This window comes from Megalobrama amblycephala, linkage group LG2 (genome assembly GCF_018812025.1).
Source record: "Megalobrama amblycephala isolate DHTTF-2021 linkage group LG2, ASM1881202v1, whole genome shotgun sequence".
In the NCBI taxonomy this organism is placed as follows: Eukaryota; Metazoa; Chordata; class Actinopteri; order Cypriniformes; family Xenocyprididae; genus Megalobrama; species Megalobrama amblycephala.
Window position 1 is genome coordinate 43,539,824 of NC_063045.1, and position 17,720 is coordinate 43,557,543.

A 17,720-nucleotide genomic window follows, 5' to 3' on the forward strand; every position below is an offset into this window, starting at 1 on the left:
CAATGGGAAGGTAAGAAGAATTTGAAACCCTTTAGTTGTGTAAAAAATGTTAGAATTGAAGCCGATATTTGTGGAGTTTTAATTATTTTTTGTAGTTGTCAATGAAAACGTGTTGGTGTTTGCAAGCTATTTTTATTGGTTCTTTTCTTTATTTTGCTGAAATTAATTACAGTTTCCTCGTTGTTATTTTCTAATTACAGCAAAAAGTCATGGATAAATACAGGGGCTAAACAAAATGCAATAAAATGCGATTTATAATTTATAACGAAAATAAAAAAGTATTAAAGATGATGATTAATAATAATAATAATAATGACACAACAACAAATCATAATATACATCTTATAATCAGCTTCTTATAAAGTTCTTATTAAACATTTATAAACTTATTGGTTCTTCGATTCTTTTTTGAGAGAGGGGGTCAGCACCATGGACAACGAACACTTCAATTGGTCATCTTGGTTAGATTTAAACATATTTTATTTAATTTGCCTCCTATGATCAGAATTTACAATTTCTAATAAGTGCTGCAGATATTTAAACAATAAATGTGTCTTTTTATTTGCATTCATACTTTGCAATTCACTAATTCATTCTTTTGAAACATAGATTTAAAGTGAGGAAAATTGCACTCTAAATAAAATACCTCAAATCAGCATGCAGTTTAAACGCACGATGTCGTTGCAGACCATGAATTTGAAGCACTTCTCCTATTAAAATGAGGCTCCTCCCCTACAGTGGAAGAGCAACCGCCTGTATTCCGTATCCATGAGTAAATGGTAAGGTATTATACATACTTCCGAGACGAAGAGCCTGGCAGCAACGAGACAAACATTTTCGTTTTATTTTTAGATGATTAAGCTTTGAAGCTTTGAAGAAACAGCTATGGAAAGCTTAAGATATTGTTGCGTCATAACAGCCCTTCATTTTTGTTTGTGGCAATCTTCATTCGGCAAGATTATCTATTCGGTGTCGGAGGAAGTAAACAAGGGAACTGTTGTCGGAAATATAGCAAAAGATCTCAAGATCAGTGTTCAGGAGCTGGAATCTCGTATCTTGCAGCTTGTATCCGGATCCAACAGAAAATACTTTGATGTGAATTTGAAAACGGGAGAGTTGTTTGTGAATGAAAGAATTGACCGGGAGGAGTTATGCTTCGCTAATCAGCAATGTGCTCTTAATTTGGAGGCTGTTGTTCAAAATCCTCATAGTCTTTATCGAATTGAAATTAATGTTCTGGATGTTAACGATAACGCTCCGTATTTTGTTGACAGTGTTATAACAATAAACATTACCGAGGATGTTGTTCCAGGGGAGAGATTTCATCTTCCTGTAGCTGAAGATAACGACATTGGCATTAATGCACTGAAAGACTACAAACTGAGCAAGAATGAACACTTTTCTCTTGACGTACAAACTGAAGATCAAAGTGTGTCTGCTGAATTAGTGCTCCAAAAACCTTTAGATCGTGAAAAGCAATCTGTAATCCCTCTTGTACTGACAGCTGTTGATGGAGGAAAGCCTGCAAAGACAGGCACATTAAGTGTAATAGTGAATGTCATTGATATAAATGATAACAAGCCTGTCTTCAGCAAACCTTTATACAAGATCAAGGTGAGAGAAAATGTTTCTGTTGGTACAAAAATTATCTCTTTGACTGCTACTGATTTGGATGAGGGCACCAACAGTGATATTATTTATTCCATAGCTGAACATGGAAACATAAAAAAGCAAAGTCTATTCACTGTGGTTCCTGAAACCGGTGATATTGTTGTAAAGGGTCAAATAGACCATGAGATAAATGCTGCAATTGAATTGCGAGTTCAGGCAAGAGATAAAGGCAGTCCACCAAAGAGCACCCAATGTAAAGTTTTAATAGAAGTTATTGATGAAAATGACAATGCACCAGAGATAGTTACGACTCCTCTGTTGGAAAGTGTGAAAGAAGACACAAAGTCAGGAACTGCTGTTGCTTTAGTTACAGTGTCTGATAAAGATGGAGGTAAAAATGGTGTTGTACACTGTGCTCTGAAAGGCTTGTTTCCTTTCAAACTAGAGACATCATATAACAATCATTATTCTCTAGTGGTAGACGGACCTCTGGACAGAGAGAGTGTTTCTCAGTATAACATCACAATTACAGCTGCAGATGAAGGAACTCCGCCTCTCTCCAGCAGCACTGTTATAACTGTACATATCTCTGATGTTAATGACAATGCTCCACATTTCCCAGTACCCGTTATTAACGCTTTTCTAACTGAGAACGGTCAAGCTGGAGGTCTCGTGACAAAAGTGACAGCTGATGATTCAGACACTGGTGAGAACGCAGAACTTTCATATTCACTGTTAGACAGTTCCAGCTCCAGTGTTCCTATAACAACACTGATAAATATAAACTCTTTGAGTGGAGAAATTTTCAGTTTGCAATCATTTAATCACGAAGAAACAGAACGATTTCAGTTTGAAGTGATGGCAACAGACTCTGGTGTTCCTCCTCTGAGCAGTAATGTGACTGTAAATGTGTTTATTCTGGATGAGAATGACAACAGTCCAGTTATTTTAGCGCCTTATTCTGAGCCTGGATCAGTTAATACTGAGAACATTCCCTACTCTGCTGAAGCGGGATACTTTGTAGCCAAGATCAGAGCTGTTGATGCTGACTCTGGATATAACGCTCTTCTGTCTTATCATATGAGTGAACCCAAAGGAACTAATCTCTTCCGCATCGGAAGCAGCACTGGAGAAATAAGAACTAAGAGACGAATGAGTGACAATGACTTAAAAACTCACCCACTTCTTATTACAGTGTGTGATAATGGAGAGCCATCACTCTCAGCCACTATGTCCATGGATGTTGTGGTTGTTGAGAGTCTGGATGACATAAAGACATCATTCAGAGAAGTTCCTGTGAAAGAGGAGAGTTTTTCCAATCTGAATGTGTATCTGCTCATCGCTATTGTCTCAGTATCTGTCATCTTTTTACTGAGTCTCGTGGGTTTGATAGCAGCTAAATGCTACAGGACAGACGGCAGTTTCAGCAGGTACAGCGCTCCAGTGATCAGCACCCATCCAGACGGAAGCTGGTCCTTCTCTAAATCTACTCAACAGTACGACGTGTGTTTTAGTTCAGACACAATAAAAAGTGATGTAGTCGTTTTCCCCTCAACGTTTCCATTGCCAGATGCAGAACTAATCAGCATTAATGAGGGAGACACTTTTAACAGGACTCAAACACTTCCAAGCACTACCAAGGTAAGATAAAACTTATATCTTACAGTTTGAAAATACCATCATACTAAACAGACTCTTGGTAGCTGTTTGGATTAGTTTTAGTTTGTGAGTTAATGTGTAATTTTGCAACATGGTTTAGTATGTGAAGCTGTTCATGTTGACATATCACGCTAAGGGCAGTTGTATATGGGCAGTTGTTTGTGTTCAAGTGTACACATGCATACGCTGTTTGTTTTTAGCTTCCCTTACCTCAGTGTTACATTGGCCTTCCAGTTCCATTTTTTAAAGGATATATCTTTATGTTGGTAACTAGATGTAGATAACATTCAATTAGTCTTGTCATTGCTGATCAAATTGTAGGTTGGTCCTCCCATTTGCAATCATAGTCATGCAAGGGATAAAGTTTCAGCTAGGGTGGATGTAATGGCAAACAAGCATTACATTTGCCATGTTATAAGTTATTAATAATGATCATTTTCACTGTTCTGAGCGGATCTCCCTGTGTCTTGTTCTTTTCAGGTCATGTAGTTTGTTCCAGGGAAAGTCAAAAAGAGGCTTGTTGTTGGAAATGTGCATTGCTGTAAGGATGTCACATATTTCATAACCTGCATGAAAGATTGCGGAAGTAAATCTGAAAACAAGTCTTCTGTTTAAGTAAACAAAAAGATAAATGAGAATTAAAATAGCCAGCTGTAATGAAAATCTGTAATTTGTCCTTTGTAAACAAATTAATATCAAATTTTTTTTGCCAGTTCAGCTTCATGTTAGTATGTTTACAAGTTACATCTCTGACTCTGAATTAGTTTACACTATTCTTCAGCGTTAAAATTTAAAAAACAAAAAAAACCAAAAAAAAACCCCTTTATTTATTTTACATATTTTAGCAAATAATTTCAACGGCCTTCTCGGTAAGCTTTATAATTGAATTCAGTGTGCGGCAAATGGGATACATTTTCATTTGTAAAATTATACCATTGGGAAAAAGCTCTAGAAATATCAGTTTGCCCCATTGTTTTAATAGTACTGAAACAAAATAATGAAATGTATACTTAAGGTTACTGCATTTTGAACGCAGGCGCGCTTTAAGTTGTGACTGTGTTTTGGTGTAGCCTAATTTATATAGGCTTTTTATAGACTAACAAAGCTTTTTTTGTGTGTGTTAACTTAATTTACACTGGGTGATATTTTATCTTTTGTGGTGCTGAATGTAATATAGTTGTGTGATTTCGTCACACAGAACCGCACGTAATCCGCGCGGTGTCACTGTAGACCGCGAACTTTAATAATTTCCATATACCCTCTGAACTCCGCCTACGTTTTCGCTGAGTGACGTGTTGTAACCGAGCGTCACAATCTAGATGCATTTCGCAGGCATGTTTCCGTAAGTGTTATTCTTTATTCAGGGTGTTCATAGTTTTGACATTCCTCTGATCCCCGGTCCGGTGTAATTTTTTTTTTCATCACTTTGTCGTCTCACGCGGAAGGATGGCAGACAGGAAGGACTTTACGTTCCCGCAAATTATTTTCCTCTGGCTCGTGATGTGTGTTTCAGTGCCTGTGTATGGTCAGATTGTCTACTCCGTGTCCGAGGAAGTAAACATCGGAACTGTCGTCGGGAATCTGGTGAAGGACATGAATTTAAACGTCCAAGATTTGGAATCACGGGCGTTTCAGGTTGTTTTCGGCACGAAGACGAGGTATTTCGATGTGAATCTAAAATCTGGCGTCTTGTATGTTGCTGAAAGAATTGACCGCGAGCAGCTATGTCCAAATACTCCATCCTGCGCATTGAATTTTGAGGCGATAGTTAACCACCCTCTTAGTCTGAGCCGAGTGATAGTTAATGTTAATGATGTGAATGACAATTCTCCTACATTCCCTGTTGAAACTCAAGTTTTGAATATCTCTGAATCAGTGCAGCCAGGAGCTACATTTTCCTTGATCAGTGCGTTGGATGAAGATGTTGGACCTTTCTCTGTTAAAAGCTATAAACTGAGTCCTAATGAACATTTCTCATTAGAAGTACACCCTGGTGGTGAACATGGCATGTCTGCAGAGCTAATCCTTCGAAAAGCTTTAGACAGAGAGAGAGAACCTGTAATTCGACTAGTCTTGACCGCTTCTGATGGAGGGAAACCGCCAAGATCTGGAACATTACAAATTATAGTTAACATTTTAGATACAAATGATAATGCTCCAGTGTTTAGCAATCCTCTTTATAAAGTCCGTGTGACAGAGAACACACCTCGAGGAACTAAGGTAATCAAACTCAATGCTACTGACATGGATGAGGGTCCAAATGGGGAAGTAACATATTTGTTTAGCAGTCATGGTCAGGAAAAAAATCTTGATGTATTTGCAATCAGTCCTGATTCTGGGGAGATTGAAGTAAAAGGGAATATTGATTTTGAGGACAAAGCTTTTTATGAACTCAGAGTAGAGGCCCATGATAAGGGTCTTTCCCCAATGACGGTAAATTGTAAAGTATTAATTGAAGTCATAGACGTAAATGATAATGCACCAGAAATAGTAGTAACATCCCTGCTGTCTTCTTTAAGGGAAGATGCGAAAACTGGCACTGCTGTGGCTCTGGTCACAGTTTCAGACAAGGATGGTGGAATGAATGGGAAAGTGAGTTGTAAGCTCATAGGTAATTTACCTTTCAAACTTGAGTCTTCCTACAAAAATTATTACTCTGTTGTTTTAGAAGGCCAGATTGACAGAGAAAAGATCTCCAAGTATAATGTTACCCTCATAGCAGTAGATGAGGGCACCCCACCTCTTTCCAGCACTAGTGTGATTTATGTTGAAGTTTCAGATGTGAATGACAATCCTCCGCAATTTAACGGAAAAAGCATTAATGTCTACGTAAAGGAAAACACGCCATCTGGAACCCTTATTCACACAGTGTCAGCAGTTGACAGAGATTCAAATGAAAATGCTAAAATTTCTTACTCTATTGTGGATAACAAAGCAACAAGCATAAATGCTGTTAGTGTTAACTCATTAACAGGCCAATTGTATAACCTACAGTCTTTCAATTTTGAAGAACAGAAAACCTTTAGTTTCCATGTTCAGGCCATAGATGCTGGTGTTCCTCCTCTGAGCAGTAATGTGACTGTAAATGTGTTTATTCTGGATGAGAATGACAACAGTCCAGTTATTTTAGCACCTTATTCTGACCCTGGATCAGTTAATACTGAGAACATTCCCTACTCTGCTGAAGCGGGATACTTTGTAGCCAAGATCAGAGCTGTTGATGCTGACTCTGGATATAACGCTCTTCTGTCTTATCATATGAGTGAACCCAAAGGAACTAATCTCTTCCGCATTGGAAGCAGCACTGGAGAAATAAGAACTAAGAGACGAATGAGTGACAATGACTTAAAAACTCACCCACTTCTTATTACAGTGTGTGATAATGGAGAGCCATCACTCTCAGCCACTATGTCCATGGATGTTGTGGTTGTTGAGAGTCTGGATGACATAAAGACATCATTCAGAGAAGTTCCTGTGAAAGAGGAGAGTTTTTCCGATCTGAATGTGTATCTGCTCATCGCTATTGTCTCAGTATCAGTCATCTTTTTACTGAGTCTCGTGGGTTTGATAGCAGCTAAATGCTACAGGACAGACGGCAGTTTCAGCAGGTACAGCGCTCCAGTGATCAGCACCCATCCAGACGGAAGCTGGTCCTTCTCCAAATCAACGCAACAGTACGACGTGTGTTTTAGTTCAGACACAATGAAGAGTGACATGGTGGTTTTTCCTTCACCATTTCCGCCTGCAGAGGCCGAACTGGTCAGCATTCATGGAGAAGATACTTTTACAAAAACCCAAACTCTTCCTACCACTGGGAAGGTGAGCATTATTTAAGACCTTAGTTTATAAAGTAGCTGAATTTTCACTTATATGGCCTGTTCACATATTCACTATATGCATGCTTTTCTTTTTTCTTTTTAATAGTGAAATATTAGCTCTTATTTATTTACTAGATAGAAGTGAAGCAAAACATCATTCACTTACTTACAATTATGCTGAGTATGTGATTCATGCACAGATGTTGCAACTTGCAGAAAAAAGCCTGTTTACATTCAGTTTACTTAAAATAAATGATATCATTGAACCTGTTTTAAAAATAGCAGACATCTTTGTTTTCTTTGAAGTTGTAAGCATACTTTCTATCACATCTTTATGATTAGAGTTTTCTTGTGTCGATTATTGCCACAACTCTGACCTGCTAAGCGTGTGTGTAGTGTAATTTCAGCACCATCAGTGCTGGACAGCGCCACCTCACTGCTACACTGGCACACCAAGAGCTTAGTACTGCTCTCACTTGCACTCAAGATTTAATGATTTGATTATTAATTAATCAAAGAAATCTGTTTTAATTATAACTCTTTAATTACATTAAACTTCAGTTTCAAGCAGGTTGCGACAGCTACTCCCCAGTCTTCAAAGAGAATTTAAATGATGTTTAATAAGCTTCACTAACCTGCTGCTTAGAATACTGATTTGAGTTGGTGTTTTATTTAAGGGTTTTTGTATAACTTTAGTTTTGTTACTGAGTTTTGCATGTTAAAAGTCACTAAATGCTGTAGTTTCACACTTTCTGCACTTTTTTGTGCATGTTCAGTGATGCTATCAATATACTGCCAAATGCATAAATGTAAATATGTATGTATAATGTGAGTTGGTCTCAGACTTATGCTCCATGTTCCTCCATAGTTAGAGTCCAAGTCATGCCTCTTGAGTCTTTTTTTCCGAGAGGACAGGGATCAGGGCCTGAGTAAATTTCCGTGCAATTGGGTCAGTACTGGGTTCTGCTTTGACCTGGCTGGTTGAGGGAGATAGATGGATTAGAAGTCTGTGGGGTCTCTGGGCTGCTGGAGTGCTGCAGTCCCACCTGCATTATATTGAATTCTCTCAAGCCCCTTCTCACTCACTGCATTAATGAGAGGGACATGCTGCAGACTCTATGAGAAAAAGACACAGCAGATTGTATGCTGGTTAAAAAAAAACTGATCCTCTCTTCCCTGTACTGTGCAACCCATTTCATGCTGCTGTGCTTACAGTATGTTTTTATTTGTTCTATCAGTTTCATAAGTTTGTTACTTATGAAATTACATTTGTTTGGTCTATATGGGGTTAATCTATATCTGTCTTATGGTTATTGTAATGTCTCATCCCCTTGATCCCTTTTATGAACTTGTCAGATGGAATGGAATTTTTTTTTTTTTTTTTTTTTGGCACCATGGCATTCTACTTTCTACTCCTGTGAGTTTTCACATGAGATTGCACTACTAAAAAGTTTTGATTTATTGTGATAGAAATTATTCTTATATATGTGACATTCAGGCTGCAATTTATTGTCTTTAATATTTGTTATAGTATCAGCCTAAAGTGATGTCCAGAAGGGGATAGTTCGAGTAAACCATCAAAATATGAGGGAAATATTTTATATTTTTTAAATTTTAATATTTGAGGGACAAACAAAACACTACTTGGTTAAGGTTTATATTACTACAACATAATCACTTATTAAAATTTTATTGGTTCTGTCTTGTTTTTGCATGTGTTCATAATTACTTTGTATGATGGCCTAATGTCTGCACAATTATGTCTGCATAGTTTAGCATGTTTCATTGCATTATCACAAATAAAACAATTGACTCCAAGCAAATATAACAAATTTTAGTAACAGTAAATTACAGATAAATGATAGAGAACAGTGATATACAGTCAAAAATTATTCAGATACTATATATATATATATATATATATATATATATATATATATATATATATATATATATATATATTTTATATATATAATATATATATATATTTTTCTAGTGGGTGCATGACACTATGGTTCATTTATGTAAGTGAGGATAGCAAAATAAAGTAAACTGTGACAAAATACCCAAAAATTCTTCATACAGTGGTCTACCAGTAAAACTGATAAAAATTTGGGACCAAAAATTATTCAGACACTTTGACCTGACCATGTTTTGCTTAAGTGTTATCTGACATAATTAAGATCATTTTTTTTCTGACACAGTTTAACTCTGAGATCTTGTCATATTTTATTACCTTTTTTTTTTTTTTTTTTAACTATGGTGAATAAACTGTAATAATGAATGAAATGTTCAAGGTGTCTGAATAAATTTTAATTTAAAATATTAATATGACTGCATATTAATATTTTATGTGTTTGTGTGTATGTATATATATATATATATATATATATATATATATATATATATATATATATATATATATATAACGAGACGGGACACGACATGGGATCCATCTGCAGGCTTTTATTAACAAGTCTCGTGGTCAAACAGGGGCAAACAGGTATGGCAGGGATAAGAAAGAATCATAGTTGTAATACAGGCAATGAATCAGGGCAGGCAGATATCAATCACAAGTCCAGTAAACAATAAAAAGTCCAAAGGCAGGCAGCAGAGAATCTTAGATGTTGAACAGACTGGGTCAATAACAGGCAGACAAACAGAATGATCAACGCTCAGAAATGCAAACCGTAGTAATACAAGACCTCACGATGTGTGTGCCGAAGAGTGGGGCTTAAATTCACAATATTTCACAATTAGTCTCCAAATTAATGTAGAAACAACATAAAGACAGTATATTTTAAATATTTGATCTAACAGGTAGGAAATATCCAGAATCAAAGCAGTTATCAAGCACTACACAGTCGTCACTGCATAATTTAGATTAAAATTTAGATTATTAATTTCTATTAAAACTACAAAAGTTATTCAATTAAGAGCAAAGAGTGATTTTTTTCTTTTTCTTTTGTTCTCTGATTAACACTAATGGCAGACTATAGCAGATTTATTAGGCTTTTGTCACTTTAAGACCTGCCACACATGACACAGATCTGCATCCTATTTTCACAACTCTTTAAGACTGTGCTTACTTTGTCCGTTCAAACGCAAAAGAGTAATTTACTGTAAAAAATACGGTATCAACATTTTAGGTTTTTACAGATTTAACTTAAATTTACAGTAAAAAAGACGTGTTTCATTAACTGATACATTGTTAATTTACCAACCTATTGAAGTACTAATATCTGTTTTGTACCTTTGTAATACACTGACAACCACCAAACACAGTGGTGATGAGAGTCATATGTTCAAAGTTCATCACAAGCAGCTTTTCCACAAGCTGAGAAGGACAATACTAATATATGATGTATGTTTGTTTTATGTAATGTTGTACAATAATATATATTAGCAATATACATCTACATGCAAATCAAAGTTTAACAGAATCTCACCTCTTATTTCTCCTCAGTCTGTGTGCATGAACGTCACCTGCTTTGTCTTGCACAAGGATCATGTTTCATTTATGACATTACTGCTCCAGCCAGCTGTGCATTTGTGGTTTATGGGCAAACGTCAAGTCTATTTGCAAAGTGTAATGTTATGAGGTTAACACAAGAAAGTGGATGAGACTATTTGTGCTTGTGTGTGTTATTCATTAGAGTATATGCTTGGCAGAATCATGGAATTGAGTCAGTGCTTCAGCATTGTGACAGACTGTGAGTCATTGTACAGACTGTGGGTAAATACAGACACTATCATCGCTTCAGTGTAATTCATTGTGAGCTGACTGTAAACAGCTAAGCCTGTTGTCTGTGCACTGCAAGACATAAACTGTGTGTCTGCTGGCTTGTGTTTCTATCAGACAGAATGACCTGAGCCTTTTGTTAAGGTCACACTGGGATTTCTTTCCCTCTAGATGGAAGCATTTTTTACCCTGAAACAGAGGTGCAGAGCACAACAAACAGATTGCCATGAATGACAAATGTTCTTCTCTCGGTTTTTACTAATTCACCATTTGTCTCCGCAGGTCCCGCAGGTTCTCTAAATTCCCCAAAGCTCAAATTTGATAGATCTAAATTATGGATCTGCATAATTTCTTGTTTACAAGGTTATCAACAGGGATTCTGCAGAATCGCTTTCACTAAAAATGTTGGAACGTTCAAAAACTGTAACCATGTGTGATTTGTATCTTTCTAGTGATCCATTAGTTTGTCATTATTGTACAAATGAAATGCTAATGCATTCGGCAAAGCATTTTAGGAGCACTTATAGTGCTATAACATATATTATTGGTTTATGCCATGATTTATTTGCTTATGCTGGTTTGCATATCCATTCTGTTCAGTTGCCTCTCTCAGATTGCTGGGTCTGGCTGTAGAAAGAACAGTTGATGATTCCCTGCAGTGTATCAGTGAGAGAATGGGTGGGTCATCTCTGCAGAGGGCTGCAGGTGGCAGAATGAGTCAAGCTGAACAGAATGCAGAGAGAGAGAGAGAGAGAGAGAGAGAGAGAGAGAGAGAGAGAGAGAGAGAGGTGGCTGTGGATGGCTTGCTAGTGCCCTCTGTTGGCTGCAGTGCTGGTGATGGCTTACAGAGCTGTGTGGGATCCTTACTATAAAGTGTTTATTTCCAATCTCAGCCAGTAGGGGTCTTACGCCATCCTTTTCAAGCATCCTCTGTCCCCATTCATTTCAGACACCCTCTCTCTATTTTTACTGTCACTTTGTGTTACACACAACATGCCTTCTGCTCCCATGATGTTTTGCCTCTCATTTCTTTGAGGATGTGCGGCCCTTTTACATTGTTTTCTCTCTCTGTCTGTCTTCTCAATTATAGCCTACTCTCTGTATTATGAAATAATTTCAGGAAGTAAGATCTAGGAATTTTACAAGTGGCACTGCAAAAAAAAAAGAAGTTTTTATCTTACTTGTTTTTCAGTAAAATATCTAAAACGAATCCTTAAAACAAGATTCAGATTCATTTACTTGAGAAACAGCGAATAAAATACTAAGACTTGTTTCCATAGATTGTATCTTAAATGTATTCTGTCTCACTGTACTGGCAGATTGTTTCACTTGTTTTTCGACTGGTTTATACTTAAAATGTAAAATATAAAAGCATTTTTTTGACCTGTTTATTCTTAAAATGTAAAATAAAAGCTGAAAAAATATACAAGTGCAGTGATAAAAAAAATGGACTTGAATTAAAGACAGTTTGGGGTCAGTATAATTATTTTTAAGGAAAAAATCAGCAATGATGCATTAAATTGATTAAATATGACAGTAAAGACATTTAAAATATAATAAAAGATTTCTATTTCCAATAAATTCTGTTCTTTTGAACTTTCTATTCATCAAAGAATCCTAAAAAAATGTATCACCGTTTCCAGAAAAATATTAAGCATCACAATTGTTTCAACATTAATAATATTGAGAAATGTTTCTTGAGCATCAAATCAGCATATTAGAAAGATTTCTGAAGGATCATGTGACACTGAAGACTGGAGTAATGATGCTGAAAATTCAGCTTTGCATCTCAGGAATAAATTACATTTATCAGTATATTCACATACAAAAACACTTATTTTAAATTGTGAAAATATTTCACAATAGTACTGTTTTTACTGTTTTTTTTTTATGTTTACGTTTTCTACATTCTCTGAAAAAGAATCTTAATGTCTTTTACAGTGTTGCTTCTTAATTAGTCAAATAGACTAATTAAAACCCCATTAAAATGTAAATATACAACTCTAATTTTACCATTCGGTTCTATGACCTACATCACCAACACCAAATATAGGCCACAACTGGCAGAGTAGAGAGAAAGAATGAGAGGAGAAGACATGCATGCAAAGAGAGTGGGAAAGAGAGAGTGAGAGAACATGAACGACAGAGGAGGAGAGAATTTTTTTTAGTGCACACTGCGGTGGGTGGTGTGACTCTGGATGCCCTTGCTGAGGGCACTGTTGGTGCAGGCTGTCTGTGCAGTGTCTCTCAGATGGGTGCATCTCTTTTAAAATATGGCACACTTATGTAAGTAGGGTCAGGGGAGGAGGAGTACCACTTATAAATGGGTCTCTGCCAAGCCAAAGGTCAAAGTTCACAAGTCAGAGCTCAACACTGTACTAATATCTTTCAACTTTTAGCTTGTCTTTGTGACAACAAATGACAGCAGTCCAGCTTTTTAAATACAGTACTGTACAAAATCTTAGGCATGTTAGTATTTTCTAAATCCAGAAGCTACCTGAAAAAATACATGTGCAAGTGTACCTGGACAAAAGCTGTTTTGAACACAAAGGGTGGTCACACCCAGTATTGATTTGATTTAGTTAATATAAGTTAATTGATAAATAAAATCTATCTATGACATTATTTTTTGAAAGCATCCTCACTTTACAGCATTTTTAGTGCCAAAATCGTTTCACAGTAATTAGCTTGGGAGGTCTGTTTCTTCAAGTGTCTTGGAGATAAAAATGTCTTGCATGTAAAAATCTCACTGGATTATTACAATTAATGGCAAAAGGAAATGTAAACTGACATTTCCTACTGACACATTATAGCAGAAGATATAAACAATGGGTTTAAAAACATTTATTTATCTATTATTGGTGAAAATGCTAACATGCCTAAGACTTTAGCACTGTATACCTAGGTGACACAATTTGTTGCGCTTTTCAACACTGTTTATTTTCTCAATCCTGTTTATACATTTATAGCCAGCTAAATGTTGTCAATTAAGGATATATGGAGAACATTTTGTTCTATATTTCTCTTTACTTCTGTAAAAAAGTGTTCAACTGCTGTTTTCCAAAGAGAGCTATTTACATCTTAATCAGTATCCCTAGTGCAATTAGTCTGATGCTCTCTAGTTTGATTATCACAAATAGACAACACAAACTCTACTTAGTAAGAATTTGACTGTTATACTTCAATTGGAGCCTTGTTTTCAGGGATGTCAATTGGCAGTATTATACTCAGCCTTTTTTCTCTATCATTCAACTTAACACACTCAGTTCACCAAGGCTACAACTCACTTCTGTAAATGTCAAGACAGTCTTGTTTTGCACGCTGACAGTGAAAGTACATACATACAGGATGATAGGCCTGGCTGTGCCTTTAACTTTCCGTTAGGTTTGCTGAAGCAGAGGCCTAATAGAGTGAAAGGGTTAGTTCACCCAAAAATGTAAATTATGTCATTAATTACTCACCCTCATGTCGTTCCACACTACTTAGACCTTCGTTCATCTTCAGAACACAAATTAAGATATTTTTGATTAAATCTGAGAGGTGAATGACTCGTCCATAGACAGCAATTTAACCAACACTTTCAAGGTCCAGAAAGGTAGTAAAGACATTGTTAAAACAGTCAACGAGACTGCAGTGGTTCAACCTTAATTTTATGAAGCGATGAGAATACTTTTTGTGCGCAAAAACAAAACAAAAACAATGACTTTATTCAACAATATCTTCTCTTCTGTGTCATTCTCAAATGTTTACATCCAGCGCTTCCAGGTTCTACATCAGAACGCTGTCGTGCTGCTCACGTGATCAGCTGTGGCCAATACTGAGTCAGCGTTCAGTTGTAAAGTCACAAGCCTTCACTGTGCTATCTGCAGCAACTACGTAAGGATAATGACAGGGAAGAGAAGAGATTGTTGAATAAAGTTGTTATTTTTGTTTTGTTTTTGCGCACAGAAGTATTCTCGTCACTTCATAAAATTAAGGTTGAACCACTGCAGTTATATACTGTTTTAACGATGTCTTTACTACCTTTCTGGACCTTGAAAGCAGTGATTAGATTATGGACGAGTCACATACCTCTCGGATTTCATGAAAAATATGTTAATTTGTGTTAAAAAAGATGAACGAAGGTTTTGCGGGTGTGGAACGACATGAGAGTGAGTAATTAATGACAGAATTTATTTTTGGGTGAAGGGTGAAAAGCAGAGATGGAGGTGGAGGGAGTGAAAGCAATGATACTTGCAAACTGCTTGATATACTGCTTTTTTTTTTCATTTATACAACACTGTAAAAAAGAAAAAGTTAGTTCAACTCAAATTTTCAAGGCAACCGACTGCACAGAATTTTTGAGTTGAAGATATCAACTTAATTTTTTAAGTTTTGAAGAACTACAATTATTAAGTTGCGTCAGCTAAGTTTTTCAAGTTCTGACAACTAAGTTTTTTCTGGAACTTTCAAATCTGTAAAAGCTTACTATTTTGAGTTCAGATTACCATCCCCTGTAATAACTTACTATTTTGAGTTTAAATTACCCCCCCCCCCCCCCACATTAAATCATCCACTGACAGTAAACCAGTTAATTTATGCATGTTTATTTGAACGACTTTGGCACAAACAGCTTTACAATTCCACAATGTAAACAAGTAATCTTATACCCAAAGCAAATACATCAGGTTTCAGTACTATAATATGGGCAGTTTTATTTTTTACTTTCCGACTCTTGTTGAGACCTTACAAATAATGCAATATTGACAAAGATTACCGATAAACAGTTGTATAGTGCCTAAGAACAGAAATGTGTAAATCCCCAGCTGAAAAAGCCAAATTATCTGAACTTTCTGAACTTTGAAATTAGGAATGTTTCTCCTCGACAAAGATGTCAGGGAAAGTTACCGCTGGCATCGTGACAAGATGGCGGACGCAAACTTTCAAACTTTCGCAGGGAGCTCCTGGGAAAATCCTTGGAAACCCCGTCGCAGCTGGTTGCCATGACAAATTTCAAATGAGCATGTGCAGATAAGTTGAACTCACTCTAACTGGGTGTCAACTACAACTTCAAAATAAAATCAACTCAATTTATAAAATAAGATGAACTTTTCCTCAGAAATGTCTGAAAGTGAGTTCAAGTGGCTTACAACAGATAGTTCAAATTCCAACTAGCAATTTTATTGTCAGTGAATGCAAAAATCTTAGTAAGGTGAACAATTTTGAGTTGTCGTTTTTACAGTGAATGAAAATGCTGTAATCAGTTTGTAAATATGTTTGGATAATCTATTGGCAATTAAATGTCGATAAAAATGCATGTGTAACAATCAAAACAATCACATTATGAAAACAATGCATAAACACTGCCTACTGTTTCACATATACACTCTTCTGTTTAATCTAATACTGGCATAGAACAAATAAAGACATGCGATTACCACCTGCTGTTCTGTGTTCCAGTGACCCCATACTGGGAAAACCCCCCCCAAAAAAAAAAAAAAAAATCTATGTGAATATATGAATGGCCAATTTTATTCTTTAAACATATTGCACAAAACATTTACAATCTGATATTTGATAATATTTGCTCTGCCAGATTTCAGAAGCAAACAAATTCTCATCTAAATGAAGATTGTTTTCTATTGCTTTATATGGTGATGGCATGAGGCGACCCTAATGCGATGGGTTTACGCCAACAGTCTGCCCTGGCTTAGTTTATATCATCGGTTTCAGAGTGACACGCTCCCTCACTGTGGAGCATTTTGACGGATGCACAGAGATCACGCCCCAGGCGCGCACGCCCGAATGACCTGGTCTGTCTGAAGTCAAAGCCCCAGACGGGGAGAGGGAGGTGGATAGAGAAAAGCGCATTCTGGGGCAATGATAATTATAGCTTTTTATGATGGATATGGAAGTTGTGTGAATGTAAAATTAGTTTAATCTTAGTTTAATCTTTTATTTTTCCTGTGCCTCATACTCAGTTTGTGTTTTTCACTCATTGAATGACATAGGCCTATGGGAAAAGAGTCATTAACATGAAGCCAATCCGTTCACAAAACCTTCTCAACTTTTACTTCTGTACTTGGCTTTTATAGCCTACATGTTTCAGGGGGTGGTGTAGCAACTGTAACAGCTGTCCAATGAGAATATACAATATATCATTATAGAGTGTGAGACATAGAATAATTAGTCTGTATATGGTCAGTTTCTGGCTGAAGGCACCATTCGTCCTGGAGCAGCCTTTAGGGCCCTTTCTCTTAGACAAAGAAACAGAGACCCTTTCTAGGCAGCTTTCCAAGAAACAAACACACATAGAGTGCACATTACAACAGATGTGTGATGAAACGAGAACAACTCTTCTCCCCTCTCACCCTTGCAGCCTTAAAGGGTTACTTCACTAAAAAATAAATAAATAAATAAATAAATAAATAAATCATTAATTACTCAACCTAATGTCGTTCTGCCCCTGTAAGACCTTCGTTCATCTTCGGAACACAAATTAAGATATTTTTGATGAAATCCAATGGCTCAGTGAGACCTCTAGTCCCAGCAAGTTAATTTACACTTTCAGTGTCCAGAAAGGAACTAAAAACATATTTAAAACAGTTATAATAATTATAATAATAATAATATAATAATATCAAGTGACTGGACATAGAGCTCTTGGTAGTTCAGTGATTATGTCAGGGGATCAATTTAATCCCTGCAGAACCGCAAGGCTCTGTTCAGATAAAGGGCATTGGATCTCTGGAACCACCACACCATCTTCTGGGTCAGTATCAGAAGTTTGTTGTTGACAGAGTTGCTCGATTATCTGCAAAGTCAAAGAAATATTAAGTATGTCAAAATGCCAACTGTTTTGAAATATTGTCCATGACTTGTATCCATTGTTATAAACTCATGTAACTTTG

The 17,720-nt window shown here is 36.4% G+C and overlaps 1 protein-coding gene across 5 annotated transcripts in view; it reads left to right on the forward strand.

The window, feature by feature from the left end:
• The window catches only part of LOC125259513 (protocadherin alpha-C2-like), an 82,678-nt gene that overhangs the window by 33,591 nt on the left and 31,367 nt on the right, over positions 1–17,720 (forward strand). The window contains exons 1-2 of one of the 5 annotated variants that reach the window (XM_048177191.1): positions 21–3,252; positions 3,751–4,709. The exons of 2 other annotated variants lie outside the window; for them this stretch is intronic. In XM_048177191.1, the coding sequence (XP_048033148.1) occupies positions 886–3,252; positions 3,751–3,759 (2,376 nt within the window). In that variant the 5' untranslated portion in view covers positions 21–885 and the 3' untranslated portion in view covers positions 3,760–4,709. 2 more of the 5 variants (XM_048177164.1, XM_048177157.1) reach the window with 2 other exon arrangements.